Here is a 15,900-nt window from a genome sequence, read left to right on the forward strand (position 1 = left end):
TAGGGCACCATTGACCCATACTATGGGCCCGTCTTCGTAACTCTGGGCTTAAAATCAAAGTTTCTAATTGAAGAAGATATTTATCAGTTCAAATAGTAAACACTTTTAACATTTCTAACTTCCCCTCAAGAGTTTATGATCTGTTTTCATTTCCAATTTGTTGCTGTCCTTTATAGTCCTAGGTCTCTGTCATTGTTTAAGGCAGCTATGCAAAGGTACTCTATTTTTGAAAGCACAGGGTATAATTATGCAACATCATAGCACCATCTGCAAGGTGCTGTGCCATTTTCTTTATTTCTCAGGCAGCATCGCATACCTCATTTTACAAATGAGGAAACAGACTGAAAGCAAAGAACATTCCTTGGGCTTCTGAGTTCCTGCTTTAAATACACCACTGTCTCCAACACATGCCATAGTCTGGGCTTCTACCTCTGGTCCAGCATAACTTTGGGGGAACTGAGCTTTCTTCCTCACCACTCATAGGATCCCTAACACTCATAGGATCCTCCTGTCAGGATAGATCTGTGAGACCTTCCATTCTTCTTCCTTCCATGTTTCATTGTCCTTCAAATGGTTGATTCCTGGGGGAAGAAACTATACGTGACTAACATTGTACCTAAACTTATAGGGTGGATGTGGTCCCTGCCTTCAAGGTTAAGAACCAATTGGAAATAGAATCTGCTTGTTTGCTCTCCAACATTTCTTGAACTCCCCTTTGTTTATAGAACAGAAGATTTTACATGTAAAATAGTTTTCAGGTGGAAAAATACTATAAAAACTTAGAACCAAAATGGTGTAATACACGCTAAAAGTTCTGTTTATATTTGAAGAATTGAAGATATCAAAATTAGCTAAACTTAGGTCAAAAAGTGATTACAAATGAATACTTTTAGACAAAGTAAGAAAAGTACTTTTCAGGGGCATGTAACTTTTGTTTAGACTGGAACATCATTACTTGTCTCCATTATTTTGCCCAAAATACCTATGGCAGAGGACTAGTGAGAGTAGAGGCAGTAACCAGGGCCATGCTGAGAGCTGCCTCAGGGGGACCATGTTCTGTGTCAATCGTCTTGACTCTCCCTCCACATTTAATAACAACATCCAAACAACAACAATCTTGGCTACTTTGTGTCTGAATGTCTGAAGACATTTGATAACAATTGAGTGTTGGCTGCCATGATGTCACCATCGAAAAATCATGAGAGACTCTAATATTAGACTTCTAAATATAATCTGCCTGTTCTCAACTTATTTCATGTATTCCGGAAAAGCAATTGGCATTATGTAAGAAAGGAATTATAAAAACCAGTCTTTTTTAGTCAGTCACTGGCAGGACTCAGCTAAACCTTGTTGTCTGGGGTCAGGGGCATTGGTGCACACCCGTAATCCCAGCTACTCAGGAGGCGGAGGTAGTAGGATCACAAATTCAAGGCCAGCCTAGGTAGTTTATAGACCCTCTCAAGATAAAAAATAAAAAGGGCTGGGGGTGTGGGTCAGAGGTAGAACATTTGCATGCCATGCACAGAACCTTGTGTTCAATCTTCAGTATCTCTCTCTCTCTCTCTCTCTCTCTCTCTCTCTCTCTCTCTCACACACACACACACACACAATAGTAGTTTATTTAGCTTATGGTTTAGAGGTTTAGCGTCTGTTGCTGGTTCATAACATGGCAGTAAAGCAGAAGGGAAAGTGAGCATGTGCAAGAGAGACAAGTCTGAAAAGCTGGATTGTCTTTATAATAACCCATTCATTCCCTCGAGAACATCCTTAATTCTCTTCTTGGGGGCAGAACATTCATGACTCAAACACTGCCTTAAAGTCAAATATAAGTTTCAGAATGAACAAAGCACAGTCAAACCATGAGTAGCATCATGTATGGAAGGACTGGTTGTGAAAAGCTGCCTTTGCTGGTTGGTCACTAGTTGGGCCTGGGCCAGACATGACCACAGAGGTAGCCAGGACTTCAGTATGCTTTTAGCCTTTCCTAGTAAGTTGGGTGGTCTGTTCAATTCCTTTGCTTTTTAAAATTTTTGTAGTGCTCCTGAAGTTGAGTGTTTCTTATTCAGAGCTGATATTTAGAGTTACTTGGAAAAGGACTTTAAAAATCATATATATAATTTGCTACTCTCTCTGAGTAAGAAATGTATTTGCACCAGCAGTTTGAAGCCTTTGATAAGCTAATGTATAGTGCCTATCAACACTTTTTTGTTGTAGATGGACACAATACCTTTATTTTATTTAGTTTTTTTTATGTGGTTCTGGGGTATGAACCTAGTGCCTCACCCATGCTAGGCAAGCACTCTATCGATGAGCCACAACCCCAGCCCACCTGTTGGATCTTTAAGGGTTTTGGAACCTCTGAGAAACAAGATCCATTGCCAACGAAAGTTGGGGGAAAGATTTGGTTAATTAAAAGTGTCATTTCTGATTTTAAAGAATTGGGGAGGGGGCTAGGACTGTAGCTTAGTGGTAGAGCACTTGCCTAGCATGGGTGAGGCACTAGGTTCAATTCTCAGCACCATGTATAAATAAATAACAATGAAGGTCCATCAACAACTAAAAAATATTAAAAAAAAAAGAACTGGGGAGGGGGTATAGGGTAAGAAAGAGGTGGAATGAGACAGGCATCATTACCTTAAGTACATGTATGTCTATACATATGGTATAACTGAACATGTGGTACGACTGTTCACCAGGTACAATCAGAAATGAAAAGTTGTGTTTCATTTGTGTATAATGGATCAAAATGCATTCTGCTGTCATGTATAATGAATTAGCACAAATAAAAGAAAAAAAGAACTCTTCATTGGGTTTTGATAGGAGTTTATATGTGTGGTTTGCTTTCCTTGACACGCGACTTCACAAGAACAGTCAGCTAGTTTACAAGGTTTGCAGAAGGAAGCATTAAGCTCCTTGTTAACAGGCTGACCTCTGTCTTCTGATTTTCAGTGGTGCTTCATGCCCCACCTCCAACCAAGATCAAACGGGAGCTGCATAGCCCCTCCTCTGAGCTGTCGTCCTGTAGCCATGAGCAGGCTCTTGGTGCTAACTATGGAGAAAAGTGCCTCTACAACTATTGGTAAGTGGAGCAGGGAAAGGCTTCCCAGAAACAGCCATCAAGTTCAGTGACCCAAATATTATCCAGCAGATCCTTGGGGGGTCTTTTGTGGCATTGATATAGGTGTAGCCTAATCCATTGTGAACCACTGAGCTACACATAAAAGGCAAAACATTTAAAGTGCTGTGGCTCTAAGGGAACCAAGTTCATGGGATATCAAGCCCTGCTAGAGCCCAGAATACTGGGTGTTTGATCTGTGGCTTTGAGGCAGGTAATATATACTTCTTCATGTCTATCATATGTTAATGTGAACTTTAAGCACCAAGGAAGTAATCTTCAAATCAGAGTAAACAAAAGAGTCCCGATGCCTGTGCCCTTTACTTAAGAATATGCAGGCCCCCAGAATGAAGCTTTAATTTTAAATCATTCTTTGCTAGAGAAGGTAAACATAGATCTCTGCCTGAAAGGGGGAAGAGAAGACTTGTTAATTCAAGTGATATTACATCAGAAATTTACCTTCTGCAAAGATTCTAATTCCAGGAACCCTGGAATATTTAGGAGAGGGGGACCAGAGAGTACCTGAGGCGGAAATTCTCCCCTCACCCATCTACCCCTACACGTGCCTACATGCACAGAGAATTCTTTTAGAAAGAGGGAAAAAGGAAACCGGAAGCAGAGGCTAAAATTATCTTTGTGAAAAATCACTAGAAGTGTTAAACAAATCCCTGTGACGCAGTGTGTTTGTCACTTTTCAGAGGTACAAATATTCCCTCAGGGCTGCTAGCAATTTAACTATGTTAATGCTGTCATTTCCTGGCAACACTGGGCTGCTCACTACTGTTCTGCTGGACCTGGTAACCATGCTAATGGCTTCATTGCAGTTTAATGGTTCCTTTTCTTTTTCTATTCACAGTGCCTATGATAGGAAGCCTCCCTCTGGGTTCAAGCCATTAACCCCTCCTACCACTCCTCTGTCACCCACCCATCAGAATTCCCTGTTTCCCCCATCTCAGGCAACTCTGCCCACCTCAGCGCATGCCCCTGGAGCTGGCCCAGTACAAGGTGTGGGCCCTGCCCCCACCCCTCACTCGCTTCCAGAACCTGGACCACAGCAGCAAACATTTGCGGTCCCCCGACCACCACATCAGCCCCTGCAGATGCCAAAGATGATGCCTGAAAACCAGTATCCATCAGAACAGAGGTGGGTGCTGCTCCGGACCTCCTGAACTGCCTCCAGCATCCCTCTCCTTTTCTCAGTGGGAGAAGGGAAGCAGTTAGTCGTGTTTGCCAGGTACCTATAATGTTCTCATTCCACTGAGGCATCTTGTGAGGTAAGACCAATAATGATATGAATATGACTTGTTTATATACCACACTGCTCCCGAGGTACTCCAAATGGTTTGTAGACATTACGACATCCTTATGAGGTAGGTAAGGAAGAGATAATTAGTGCTGCCCGCCCCCCTCCAAGCTAGGGGAAGGTTGACTTGCCCAGGATGTGTAATCTGTTGACCCTCTTCAAGGGCAGGTTTCCTGGCTCTTCATTGATTTTTGTCTGTGAGAGATGATCTTTGGTTTATGCTGCCTGTAATTACTTTATTACTATTTTACATACATATTAGGGAAGATTGCTGAGTTACAGGAGTCATTATTATTCATCTGATTTTAACACGTTTCAACAGTAGATTAACCAAAGACCTTGATTGTAACAATCTGCTTTTGAGAAATCTCATGGTTAGTTTTTCCTGTAGTTTTTCATTTCTAATAAGAAAAGCGAGGCATCAGGGGTAATTTGGAGTCCTTCATTTATCAAAAACTAAAAGTATTAAGGGAATTTATTCTGTACACTCCAAACTTGAGTTCCAGCCTCCTAACTCTATTATCTGTGGTATTCTAGAATTTTGAAGGTTTATAGTCTGCCTTTACGTACAATGCTCTGGGGACCTGTGTCTTTTTTTATTCCAAGTCTCGAATGCTGAGATAAAGGCAGTTGTCAGTGATATTACCAAGGGCTGCCACATGATGAGCATTCCATTTCATTTCTATCTTGCCATATATTGGGTGGGTGAGGGAGCAGAAGGGAGAATGTAGAGTGTACTTCCCTAGGCCTGGTCCAGCTCAGATTCCTATCCATATTTACTTGGAGTTCAATTTTCCTTATTTCTAGAGAAGTAAAGTGCCTCTGGCTGGTTCTGATCCATTCCTCCTTTGCTCTGACAGCCCCATAAAGAACTACATAATATGGCTGGTTGGTGTTTATTCCCTTGGTTAGGCCAAGGGCCAGGAACACCTATGCTGTACAGGGCCCCAGGGGTGAGTGTTGTTAGGGTGCTGGCTCAGGAGGGGCCTCCGCTCATTTGAAAGAGCTGCCACCAGGCTTTTGACAACTGTTACTTTATATTAACAACCTTGTCCTTTTTCAAGATAATTGGGATATTTGGACTTTTTATGTAAAAAGTACAGGTTTTTTTTTTTTTAAGTTGGCAACTGATTTAAATTAAAAACAACAACATTCTGCAGTCTAAACAAAACCTATCTGTGGGCAAAATCACTCTGCATGCCTGCCAGTTTGTGAACTCTGGCCTAGACACCATTTTTATTTCAACAGTTTTTTAGTGTTATGTTTTATGAACTTTTTAATAGCTCTGTGTCCAGGACAGAATTAAAAAACAAAACATTTTATAGAGGAGAAATCAGGCATTGGAGCAACTAAAGGACTTTTTTTTTTTTTTTTTTTTTTTAAATACTTTCTTTTTTTTTTTAATATTTATTTTTTAGTTCTCGGCGGACACAACATCTTTGTTTGTATGTGGTGCTGAGGATCGAACCCGGGCCGCACGTATGCCAGGCGAGCGCGCTACCGCTTGAGCCACATCCCCAGCCCAACTAAAGGACTTTTAAAGAACGCACAGCCAAATACAGGGTCCCACATTCAGAAACCAAATGTAAACTCCTGTAACTATACTATTTGTTTTGGTTATGATTTTTTTTTTTTAGTTGTTGACATGCACTAATGGCTATTAAAAACTGGATAAGTGACCTTGATTCCAACTTAAACTATATCCATCTCATAATACCACCAGAACTTCTCTCTCAAATTACAAAACCCTCAGGACCTGCATAGTTACTCCAAAATCATGTGATAACATATCTTTTTTGTTTTGCTCTGGTTGTACTTTATCTGGTCAGGTGAATCAAATAAGCTTTTTGAGGAAATAAGCACGGTTTAGACCCCTTTTTTTAGACTGCATTTCGCCTTATGTGCTTACTGTCCCCAGTATATCTTGATAGTGATGGCAGTTTGCTAGAATCATACTTGAAACAACTAAAATGTAATCTAGTCAAAAGTGCATTCTTAATGTTTCGTGTAATTTTCGTATATAATTCTTCACAGCTCAGTTTATTTTTAGAAGATAAACACTGTGTTTGAAAGCCGTGATTTATCTTGATTTCCTCCCCACAAGAAGGGGGAATACCATGTAATTTGGCATGTTCAGACATGTTCCATTTACACTGAACGACCAGCTGCTTCTCCAGGGACGTGCTCTGCCTTCAGCCAGCCCAGTCCTGCCAGGATTTTCAGCAGGCTGCTCACGGTGTTTACATGTGCCGGGTGGATCCTGCGTTACGCCCATAGTGCTGGCCACATGTATTTCTGTCTTTTATTGTACCATATCTCATTACATCTCAAGTAGAGGAAGGTCCCACGATTCAGTGGAAGGGGCTTCCCTGAAGAAATATGTCATCTAAGAATTTTGAGATACCCTGATACCCTCATGCACTTGACAGCCAGAAAAGATAAAACATTCCTGTAGTGGAAAAATCCACTTCTGGATAGTCCCTGAGAGCATCACTATCCTGGAGGTGATCGCGCTGCCATTGATAGACTCTAGTGGCTGAGTGATCAAGAGAAGGCTACTTATATTTGTCATCTTCTAGGAAAAGAAATGGCCTAACCTGTTCTCTCCCTTGGTGGTGACAGTCCATACCTGAAGGCTTACTGGGATGAGCTAAGTTTTCTGGAATTTTGATTTAATAGAAACTACTCAGTCCTTAAAGATAGTAGATAAATCAAGATCTTTAATAGACTCAAATTTTTCTCGTTTCCATTTCTTCTCTTAAGGTCCATACCTAATAAATTGTCATTCATTTTTACCTCTCACATTTTATAGTTTTTAGAGAAGAAAAGACTTGACTGTGAGTCACATGTATTGTGGGCTGACCTGAAACAAAGCAAATGTGTCTGATGCATCTCTTCTCCACGCACCCTGTTAATAGCATGTTATGTATGGCAGCACAGATTCACTTTGGGATCCAAACTAAGTTTCTTAGATGATTAATGGAACCTAAATAATGAACTTCTATTGGTTGGAATACAGATATATATATATAAATTATTTTTTCTCTCCTTTTAAAATTCTGAATCTTAAGAGTGCTGGTTTTCAACATTTTACCATGTTTACTGAGGGGTTATTACCTTTTATCAAGATGTTTAGTAAATGTTCCTTCTACCTCTAGTTTACTAAAAGTTTTTAACATGAATTGATGTTGAAATTTATCAGACATTGTTTATGGCCCTATTGAAGTGATCATATGATTTTTCTCCTTTAATCATTTGGTACATTACACTGATTTAAACAAAACCAACTTTTTTGTTTGTTTCTTTGTTTGGTACTAGAGATTAAACCCAAGGGCACTTTGCCACTAAGCTACATCCCCCAGTTCTTTTTCTGTTCTATTTTTTTTTTTTAAGACAGGGTCTTTCTAAGTTGCTGAGGGTGACCTCCAATTTGCAGTCCTCTTGCCTTCGCCTCTGGAGTAACTGGGATTACGAGCATGTGTCACCTCTCCCAGTCCAATCTTGGATATTTGTGACACATTCAACACTTGTTTATTATGTGTTATCTTTTTTTTTTGTAAGTTGCTGAATTTGGTGGATTTATTTTTTGTTCGTTTGGCACTGCTGGGGATTGAACCCTGGGCTTCATGCATGCTAGGCAGGTGCTCTACCACTGATCTACATCCCTAGCCCTGAGTTTGATTTCCTAGTATTTATTTAGGACTTCTGAATCTACATTCGTGATTGAGAACAAAGTATCATTTTTTTCTTCTGTTGTCCTTGTTAGGTCTTAGCATGGAGGTCTCATCAAATGAATAAAGGGTATCATCCATTTTCTGTATTCCGGAATATTACACATGAAATTGGTATTCTTTGTTCCTTGAATTTTTAAAAGAATTTACCAGTAAAACCATTTGAACTTGACATTTTTCTTTGTGGGAAGATGTTTAATTACTGGGTCAGTGTCTTTGCCTGTTACAGTTTTGTTCTGGATTTCTATTTAGTTGAATAAGTTTAATAAAATGTTTTTCCCTAGGAATTTTTGTGAGTTTTAAAATTAATTGGCAGGAAGTTGTTAATTATGTCTTTTTTAAAACTCTCTATAGCATCTGTAGTTGTCTCTTTTTCATTTTTGATATTGTTTGTTCAGACCTTTTTTGCTTTTTTTAACCTTAACATATACTTTGTCTTTTTGATAAGTAACTTTTGGCCTTATTTCTATTGGTATTTTGTATTTCATTGATTTCATACTAAAACTATTCTGTTATTCTTTTTTTCTAATTAATTTGGTTGGATGACTAGTGCATTAATTTTTTTTTTCCCTTTTTATTTAGAATATGAGCTTATAACCAAGTAAGATGTCTTTTGAGGCTGGGAATAATATAGACTGATTTCCATGTCTCTTAAGGTTCATGTCTTATCTAGAAATAGTTGCTAGTCGTTTCCCCTTTCACTCCCCAAAGTGTCCCAGTTTGGACAATCGATGATTTGATCTCCCTACCCAAGTCCTGCTTTAGTTACATTATATAAGTTCTGACTTGTAGCATTTTAAAAATGCAGTTACAAGCATTTCCTAGCATTTCTTTTGATCTTGGAGTTATTTCAAATATGTTTCTTAATTTCTAAGCATGAAATGATTTTTATTTAAATGTCATCATCAGAGTATTTAAAAAGTTGATATAGTTGGGGAAACAAGGTAGGCCTATGACTCTGGAGTTGAACAGACAGACAGACCTAGGGTTGAATCCCAGCTCTTCTACTGTAGGATATCAGGCAGGCACTTCACTTCTGTAAGCTGTGGTTTCTTCGTCTGAAAATGGAAGTATACTACACTTCCTGCATAGAATCATTGTATGGATTAAATAAAATCACATTGGGATAGAGAAGATGTTCAGTAAATATTCTGAGACAATTTTACTTAAAACACCGCTTTTATATTCCATATACTAAAAGAAATCTTCCAAAACATATGGAAATACCACAAACTTAGAAAGTTAATGTTAAGTTTTTAAAATGTAGCACTCCTTTTATCCCAAATCTTTTCATCATAAGGCTTATCATTCTGTAAATGCACAACTGATACTTGATTCATCTAATATCCTAGTAGCGTGTCATATTTGCTTCACCTTCCTTCTCCTAGATTTCATCTTGAGAAATCAGACCAACATCTAGACCTAGAAAGGACACATTTTCCCCTCCCATCTCTCAGGGTTTTATCACAGTTTAGATCGACTGGTTTGAATCTAAGCAGTGTTGACAGGTCTCCAGGAGTTGACAGTCCTGGGAGTTGTTTCAGAGGTTTTTGGGTGTGCTTTTAGGAACCATGTTTGGCTCAGGAGTATATGGCAGGAAAATAAACACAGATGTGAAGTTGGGCAGCACATTGCCACTTACAATAAAAATCAGGTTCCTCTTTCTGAAAAAGGAGAATGGATATTGTAGACAACTAATAAACTCTCTTAGTTAGATTTGTGTCTGTGATGGTCTTCTCCCAACTTCTTAGGGTCTTTAGACTTGCATAGCTTCTGATTTTAGTTGGGGAATTTATAGAAAAGGTCGGGTATTTGTAGGTTTTGTGTATTGAGGACCTAGCAGTGTGCTGGGCCCTATTACATACATTCTATTATAATGACCTTCACAATAGCCCTTTGAGTCAGACATCCTTGTTGTCTGTCTTTTATTGATGAGGAAACTGAGGTTGGGAGCAGTCACATAACTCACCCAAGGTCACACAGCTAGTAAGTGGTAAAGATTGGGTTTCAACATGGAGTGTTTAGACTCCACAGCCAGAGCCTCTCTGTTTTTCATCATCTTCTCTTAGCCTTAACAGAAATATTAAGTGGTGGTATTGGTTTCTTGGCAGATTGCACACACCATCTCTAAGCTGGCCTCCTAGCCCCTACTTCCTCACCTGGCACCCATAGCCACTGTGTAGGCTTCATCAAATCTGTACTTTTCTCCTCTTTTTTCCCCATAAGCATTGTGTTTACTCTATATGTTGGCAGGAGAGACTGAAAAGGAAATGCAGAAAAAGCATCTAACGGTTTTCATAACGTAAACCAAATGTTGGTAGCGTGGGTGAGCTCTTGGGAGGAAAGGCGCTATATAAATCTGACAAATAAATAAATAACTGGTTCTTTAAATAAACTGGCACTGTAAAAAGCCTTACTCAGTAGTCCATCTTCCTTTGCTCACCAAATGTGAGTTCATTATGCTTGAGCTCTGTTGGGGTCATGGGCCGCAGTGGGAGGGAAAGGAGGCCGGGTAGAAACCGGCTGCTCCTGGATTCAGAACGATCGCCTGCCTCAGTAAAGAAGCAGCGGCTTTGTCCAGGCTATTTTATGTAGACAACACATTCTTAGATACTTCAAAAGCATTGCTGTGAGGGGAACGGGGTTCAAATGAAGGTCAGTGAGTAAAGTTCACAGAATGTATTTTGAGGACAAGAACTGCATTACTTTACTAATCTCTACAAATAGGAACAATTACAGCAATGAATTCTGCGAGAATCTTCTTCCAAATTTGTTGGGTTGATGACCTACCCCCAAGTTCCCCTTTGCTACTCCTGCTTTTTCAAAGCAAACCAGTGCTGAACAAACCCCAGTTACAGAAGCTGCCCTGCAGACCCCAGGCCTCAGAGCTTCATGTGTCCTTAGAGTATGGGGTTGAGGGGTGGCCGGTGCCCATGTGGAAGGACCTTTTCCTGCAGAGGCTATCCCAGGCCACTCTAGAGTTTCATGCTGGAAGGTGAGAAGATGAACACTAAGCGGAAGTGGGGCCATCAGACCTGCCAGCTACAGAGGCTCTGGTTACAGAACTGAGAGGTACAGGCCATTTTGGAGCCATCAGAGGAACTGATTTGTGGAGGTCACCTTTGAAGTTGCTAAGATGGTGGCAGAGAGGAAAAGGAGAGAAAAGGGAAGGTGGGTGCCCTCGTTACTCCTCCTCCCAAGTAGCCTAAGTTTGGGCACTTAATAAAAATAAAGCCTTAAGAAGAGCTTTTTGAGTTTCCTTTCTGAAAGACTTCAGGTTTGCAGCATGCTGCTGTGCCTGAATTCTAAATGTCAAGATTAAACGTGAGTTGCAAATTTTCTCTTCTTCAGAGACCCTTGCAAGGTTTCCTTAAATAATAGCAACTTTGAAAATCTAGTTCCTGATAAAGTTCTGCTGTATGGCATGCCTGTCCCTTGTAAAAGGCTATCGGCCCGCTGAACCTTATGCAGTTACTAAAACACATTGAAGACATCAGCCAAGCAGATATGGGTACTTTTGGTGTCTGGGGTAAAAGGATAAGTATATATAAAATTGCTCAGGGATCATGTTATAAGATTATCTTACGGCTCTATGCCAAGCATGGTGGCACACAGCTGTAATTCCAGCTCCTAAGGAGGCTGAGGCAGGAGGACTGCTAGTTTGAATCCAGCTTGCCAATTTAGCAAGACCCTGTCTCAAAATTTAAAAAAGGGTTGGGGATGTAGCTCAGTGGTAAAGTACCCACAGGTTCAATCTCCAATACTGGGGGGGGGGGGGGGGGGCGGAACATGCAATGCTGGTTGCAGTGGAATGATAGCCACCTAAGAACATGCTGTGACGTGCTACACCCCCTGATCTGAAGAGTGTTTTATCTGCACCCAGATCTCTGCAGTTTAAGATTTCAAATCTTGATGTTCTAGAAATCGGTTGGCCACCTGTTGCCACAGACTGATTTAAATCTAAGTCAAGTTATTTGATTAAAGCTATTCAAAGGATTCAGCTAAAAGTAGAGTAAGACCAGTGTTACAGAATTATATTCTTGGTTTTATTAAAAAGTCATCGAGGAACTGAGGGTGAAGCTCAGAGTGTGTTTAGCATATATGAGGCCCTATATTCAATCCCCAACACTGAAAATAAAAACCCTCTTTGAAATTAGTTGTTATAAATCATTCATTACTTCTCAAACCCTGATTCCTATTTTCTACCTGAGAAAAACCACGAATGTTTCTCTACGAACCCAGAGGTTAGTGCCTCATGCAAATGTCATGGATTAAGGGTCTCCTCAAGCCATACTCTAAAAGCCTGTCCCTGTCTGTCAAAGATCAGGGCCATGGCAGAAGCCAGGCTTTATAGATATGATTGTGTTTCACCATTCCAGAAGCTTTGGGAGGATAGTATATCCCCACATCACAGATAGGGAAACAAAGCCAAGACTCTTTGCTCTGTCACTTCCATAGTAAGTGGCATCACTTGAGGGTCTCAGGCTTTCCCTTCTGTTGTACTGCCCATTCAGCAGGGAGGGCAGTTGGCACACAGCTGGATTTATCTGACAGCTAAAAGGCATTAAGGATACTCATTGATTAATAATCATAACAAAAGGCTTTTTATTGTTTTGGGGTTTTTTTTTTTTTGAGAGAGAGAATTTTAATATTTATTTTTTAGTTTTCGGCGAGCATGCTACCGCTTGAGCCACATCCCCAGCCCTTTATTGTTCTTACTACAAAAACAATGCTTGTTCATTTTTAAACCATAGATGGGCAAACAAGAAAAATCACCAAGAATCATAATTCTCCCAAAGCAAGCAGCATTAACATGTAGGTGTAAATCTTCCCACCATTTTATGTGACTGCCATAATTTTTTTTTTATTTTAGTGAAACTTTGATGTTCTATGAATTGTTTGGCAATATTTTGAAAATCTTTCCAGGTTCCTATGTGTTTGCATAGTACATTGTATGTCATTTAAGTGGTTATATCACAATGAACTTGGCCAGTTCCCTTGTTAGACATTTATGTTAGTGGCCATCTTTGTAGCTCTCTCCAATCTGATTCAAGTGACATTTATGTGCCAGGCACAGACTTATTAGCTACTTGCTTATCCTCCAAGGAAAAAAATATTTCTCTTTTTACTTTTTACATTTTTTTATTACTAGTGAACTTAAATTTGTTTATGACCATTAATGTCGCTTAATGATTTTCCTGTTTATGCCCTTTACCCATTCTTTTCTTCTGAAATGTTAATCTTTTATTGGTTTTTAAAAGCTATGACATTAACATTGTCTGTTATAGATTTTTCCCTGGTTTTACTTTTAGTTTTGGTTTTGATATTTTCTGGCTATTATAGATTTCCCCACCACCACCACCAATTTAATGTTTTTCTTTTGGTTTTGTTTCAGCTATTTTTTTGGCTTGTAGAAATTTAAACAGTGAGATATATCCATGTTTATCTTCATGGTTTCTGCTGTTAGTATGATACTTAGAAGTTTCCCTCCAAAATTATTTAAGTTTTCATATCTATTTACTTTGGTATTATGGTTTCACATTTTACATTGAAATCTTTTATCCATTTGAAATTTATTTTGGCATGTGGTATTAAATGGGATCTAACTTTTTTCTCACTAATTTGAAATGCCAACTTTAACAAGTAGTAAGTTTTGGAATATACTTGACAGATTTTGACTTTCTATTCAATTCCTTTGATCTGCCATCAATTTTTCACTCCTACCATCAGTGTTAATTATTATAGTTTTATAATTTGTGTCAACATGTAATAGGTCATTATTTCTTTCTAAAATTTTTTCATCTTTTAAATAAAGGTTAGAATCACTTTGTCAAGTTGACTGGTAAAGTATTTACTTTTATAGAATAATTTGCAGTGATTCAACAGCTTCAAAGTCCTAACTACTTTTTTCCTTTTTACTTAGATCTTCTTTCTTTGCTCCAGAAAACAATTTCAAGATTTTATTCTTATGTAGTCTGCACATTTGCTGATTATTCCATGACTTTGATTGCTGATATGACTGGGATTTTCTTTTCTTTTTTAAAAATACATTTTTAACTGGAGCTAATTTGTATTCTAAGGTCCTCAAAAAATTCATTCTATTCTATATGTAAGAGAGAGTAAATGAACTAGTGAAAAAATATGTGCATTTTAGTGGTAGTTGCAAATACTTGGTCTTATATAGTTAATATGTAACCTGGCTCATAATCTGTACAGATAGAATATACATTAAATAAATGAAGGAGATTATCACATCATTGCTTTGATTATTGTTGTTTTGCCTCCCCACCAACTCAGGATTGGAAATGTGTAATGTAATCTTGGGAAAAGGGTAAAATGTCCAAAAACAAGGATTAATAAGTAGTTTCATTAATCTGAACCTCTAGTCCCCAATACTCTAAGTAAATATCATAATGTCTCTATTAGACAATTTAACTTCTTTCTTCTTACAGATTTCAGAGACAACTGTCTGAACCCTGCCATCCCTTCCCTCCGCAGTCAGGAGTTCCTGGAGATAATCGCCCCAGTTACCACCGACAAATGTCAGAACCTATTGTCCCTGCAGCTCCCCCACCCCCTCAGGGATTCAAACAAGAATATCATGACCCACTCTATGAACATGGGGTCCCTGGAATGCCAGGTCCCCCAGCACATGGGTTCCAGTCACCAATGGGAATCAAACAGGAGCCCCGGGATTACTGCGTTGATTCAGGTGAGCATAAAAATCATGCCATTTGTTTCTTCATTCTCATTTATCTGTCTGTTCGTTATTGAGTGACTTCTGTTGTAGAATCTTGGGGAATAATAATTTTATAAGAATTGCCTTCATGCTGGGAACAGTGGTGCATGCCTGTAATCCCAGCATCTTGGGAGACTGAGGCAAGAGAGTTGCAAGTTCAAAGTCAGCTTCAGCAATTTAGCAAAGGCCTTCAGCAATTTAGTGAGACTCTATCTCAAAATACAAAATAAAAAGGACTGGAGATGTCGATCAGTGGTTAAGCGTCCCTGGGTTCAATCCCCTGTACCAACAAAACAGGAATGTCTTCAAGGGCTGGCAGTGTATAGTTCAGTTGCAGAGCTTGAGGCCCCGTATTTGATCCCCAGCACTGAAAAAATACAAATAAAAATAAATTGCCCTCTAAGAACTTACGAGTTAGTAAAGCAAACATGGTTATATGAAATTGGATATAGAACAGAGCAGCTGTGCTGATGGTAGGAAGTACAGTAGGCAGAGATAGTGCAAAGTGCACCTCCAAGTCAAGCCTTAAGATTTCTGGGGTATGGTCTCAGATGGTACCCATTTAAGGCCTCTTAGCTATAGGCTCACTGGACACAAGGGATACATTCTGTATTCTCGTCCTATTCCTGGCTTTGTTTTTTAATTCAAAAGACCTATTAAAATCCCAATGTAACTCTAAGAAAGAGTCCACATTTAGGACCTGGTTCTTTCTATTCTTAAAATAGTGCTAAGAAAGCACCTGGTATTGCATAGCTGTTTGGAGTACTGGTATACCATACAAAAGATTGTTTTGTTGGTTGCTTCTTGGAATTCACTGCTCTGTTGTAGCACTGGTAACTAGGAAAGCTGTGTCCTTCAGCAGAAAGGTATAACTTGAGAGCAACTGTTGTTTGGTTAAAGGATTCTTGCGTAGGAACTTTAGCATTTCAAAAAATTTAAACTGTACACAGGGAAATTCTCCTCCCCCCACCACTCATTTATTCCCTATGTGTCTTACAGGTTTGGCTTATTA

At 39.2% G+C, this 15,900-nt stretch overlaps 1 protein-coding gene across 2 annotated transcripts in view; it reads left to right on the top strand.

Moving 5' to 3' along the window:
• Etv5 (ETS variant transcription factor 5) overlaps positions 1-15,900 on the top strand; it is a 58,111-nt gene that overhangs the window by 25,004 nt on the left and 17,207 nt on the right. For both annotated transcript variants that reach the window (XM_046462614.2, XM_046462615.2), the window contains exons 6-8: positions 2,950-3,079; positions 3,972-4,259; positions 14,602-14,861. In XM_046462614.2, the coding sequence (XP_046318570.1) occupies positions 2,950-3,079; positions 3,972-4,259; positions 14,602-14,861 (678 nt within the window). The remainder of the gene's footprint in view (positions 1-2,949; positions 3,080-3,971; positions 4,260-14,601; positions 14,862-15,900) is intronic.

This window comes from Marmota monax, unplaced genomic scaffold, assembly GCF_021218885.2.
Source record: "Marmota monax isolate L192 unplaced genomic scaffold, Marmota_monax_Labrador192_F-V1.1 WCK01_AAM20220418_F8-fsc00100, whole genome shotgun sequence".
Classification (NCBI taxonomy): Eukaryota; Metazoa; Chordata; class Mammalia; order Rodentia; family Sciuridae; genus Marmota; species Marmota monax.